General features: G+C 56.6%; 1 protein-coding gene across 1 annotated transcript; it reads right to left on the reverse strand.

The window, feature by feature from the left end:
* Positions 1–13: 13 nt before the first annotated feature.
* Positions 14–1,046, reverse strand: LOC119346640 (the record flags this gene model as incomplete). The annotated part of the gene is made up of 1 exon (XM_037615899.1): positions 14–1,046. A coding segment is annotated over exon 1 (914 nt), but the record flags the coding sequence as incomplete, so codon positions are not given.
* Positions 1,047–1,863: the final 817 nt, after the last annotated feature.

Consider the following 1,863-nt stretch of genomic DNA (forward strand, 5'->3'; position numbering starts at 1 on the left):
GCGGCGGAGGAACATGTGCCGGTCGTTGTGCAGGTGCCAAGTGTACAAGGTGATGCACATCCGGGCCACAGGCTCGTGCCACCTCTGGGTGTACATCCGAGCTCCCGTGGCAGCGTAGGCGTCGTAGATGGCCCTCAGCGCCGGCTCGCTGACGACGCCTGAGGTGGCGATGTCGGCCACGTTGAGGAACGAATTCATGACCTCGGAGTTGACCAGGTCGCTGCCCACATCGATGACATCTGTGCCGGGCGAGCTGAAGACTAGGTCGCTCGTGACGGCGCCAACATCGAAGCCCCGGGCTATGGCCTCAGCACCCATGCCGAGGATGCTGCTCTCCAACAGGGCCATGACCTGGGCGGCGCGACGGTCCATTTGTGCTGACCGGTCCTTGAGGAGCGTCCTGTGCGCCGCCTCCAGCGCGATCTTGGCTCGGATGTAGGACGCGCCAATTGCGACGGCCTCGCGTCGCTGCCGGCCACCAAGGGTTCGTAGCGAGCGGGCGTCAGCGAGCCCGTCGCGCAGGAGGCGGCTGAAGGAGGGGAACACCTTGTGATACCCGTGCTCGTAGTAAAATGCCATGTCCACAACGTAGTTGGAAAAGAGCGTGCGCACGTCGGAGGCGCCAATCAGTAGGTTCGCCATGCCGCTGCCAGATAGGGCGTTGGTTGTTGTCATCGCCTCAGGCCAGTCGGCGGCGCCCAGCAAGGCGAGAACCTGCGGCGTGGCTAGGACCAGCCCGGCGCCCTTAGTGGGCAACACGTTGCCGATTGCGTGTTGCGCGCTTTTCCACAGCGCCAGCTCCGGCGACAGCCGCAGTTGCACCACCCTGGGCCGCGCCGCGTCGCCTCCGCCGTCACTTCTAATGCTAGCAAACATCTCCGCCAGCATGTCTTCCGCCTCGCGCGACAGCCTTCTCAGATCCTCCATGGACCTCGCCCCCTTGCCAACCAAGGCCCTCGCCGCAGAGTAGCCCGTGTAAAAGGGGAAGCCTCCATCTTGCCGCTTCGCCAGCTGGGCGCCCCAGAAATACGAAGGGATTGCAACTAGCCCGCTGCCATTGCCGCCAGGGACAGTGTCCTTCTCCCTCACGACCTCAATGTTGAGGCCATGGAGAGAGCAGCCACCCCAGGTTGGGGTTGGGGTGGGTGGTGCCTCCGCGTCACCGCGACGAGTCCAAGCGAGACTCAACATTTTTATTTAGTACTACTGTATTAAAAAATGCAGGTACTGGACTTCTTGTGGTGTTTCCCAGCCTTGTGTATTCCCCAGCAGCTTATATAGCCATATCAGCACAAGGCTGGCTGCCTGCCTGCCTCTCTGCAGTGGTCTTGTACAAGCTTAATTAAGCTCGTCGTACGTACTAGCTAGAGAGATACACACGTTTTGATTGTTTTCTTCTTATTGTATCACTTTCTCGCCATGACTAGAAAGTAACACGACCCTTTCCAGGAATGCCAGGATTGCATGCACGAGGAGGAGTTGCTCGTGTCCACCTCGCTTTTGTGGGCGTGCCGGCCAGTGACGACGGACGGCCAGGCGACGGCGGCCAGACATTCTTGCAGGTTTCCTTGTCGATCACCGTACTACTCTGGGTCCATGGTCCTGATGATGGCTAAAAATGAGGGTCCTCTCCGTTCACAACTAGCTCTATTAATAGAATGCCCTATATTTGTATTGTTGTTTATAACAATCAATGAATTTTTGACTCCTTCCAATAACATCGCTTGACACCCTTGTCGTCGGATTCTTTTTGAACGTCAACATGATACATCTCCATCTTTCTCTTACTCTGAAAAAATAAACATGTATAGAAAATACCCCGTTTCTATTATCATGTGTAACAAATATATAAACAAGTACAAT

The sequence above is a fragment of the Triticum dicoccoides genome, unplaced genomic scaffold (genome assembly GCF_002162155.2).
Source record: "Triticum dicoccoides isolate Atlit2015 ecotype Zavitan unplaced genomic scaffold, WEW_v2.0 scaffold4594, whole genome shotgun sequence".
Classification (NCBI taxonomy): Eukaryota; Viridiplantae; Streptophyta; class Magnoliopsida; order Poales; family Poaceae; genus Triticum; species Triticum dicoccoides.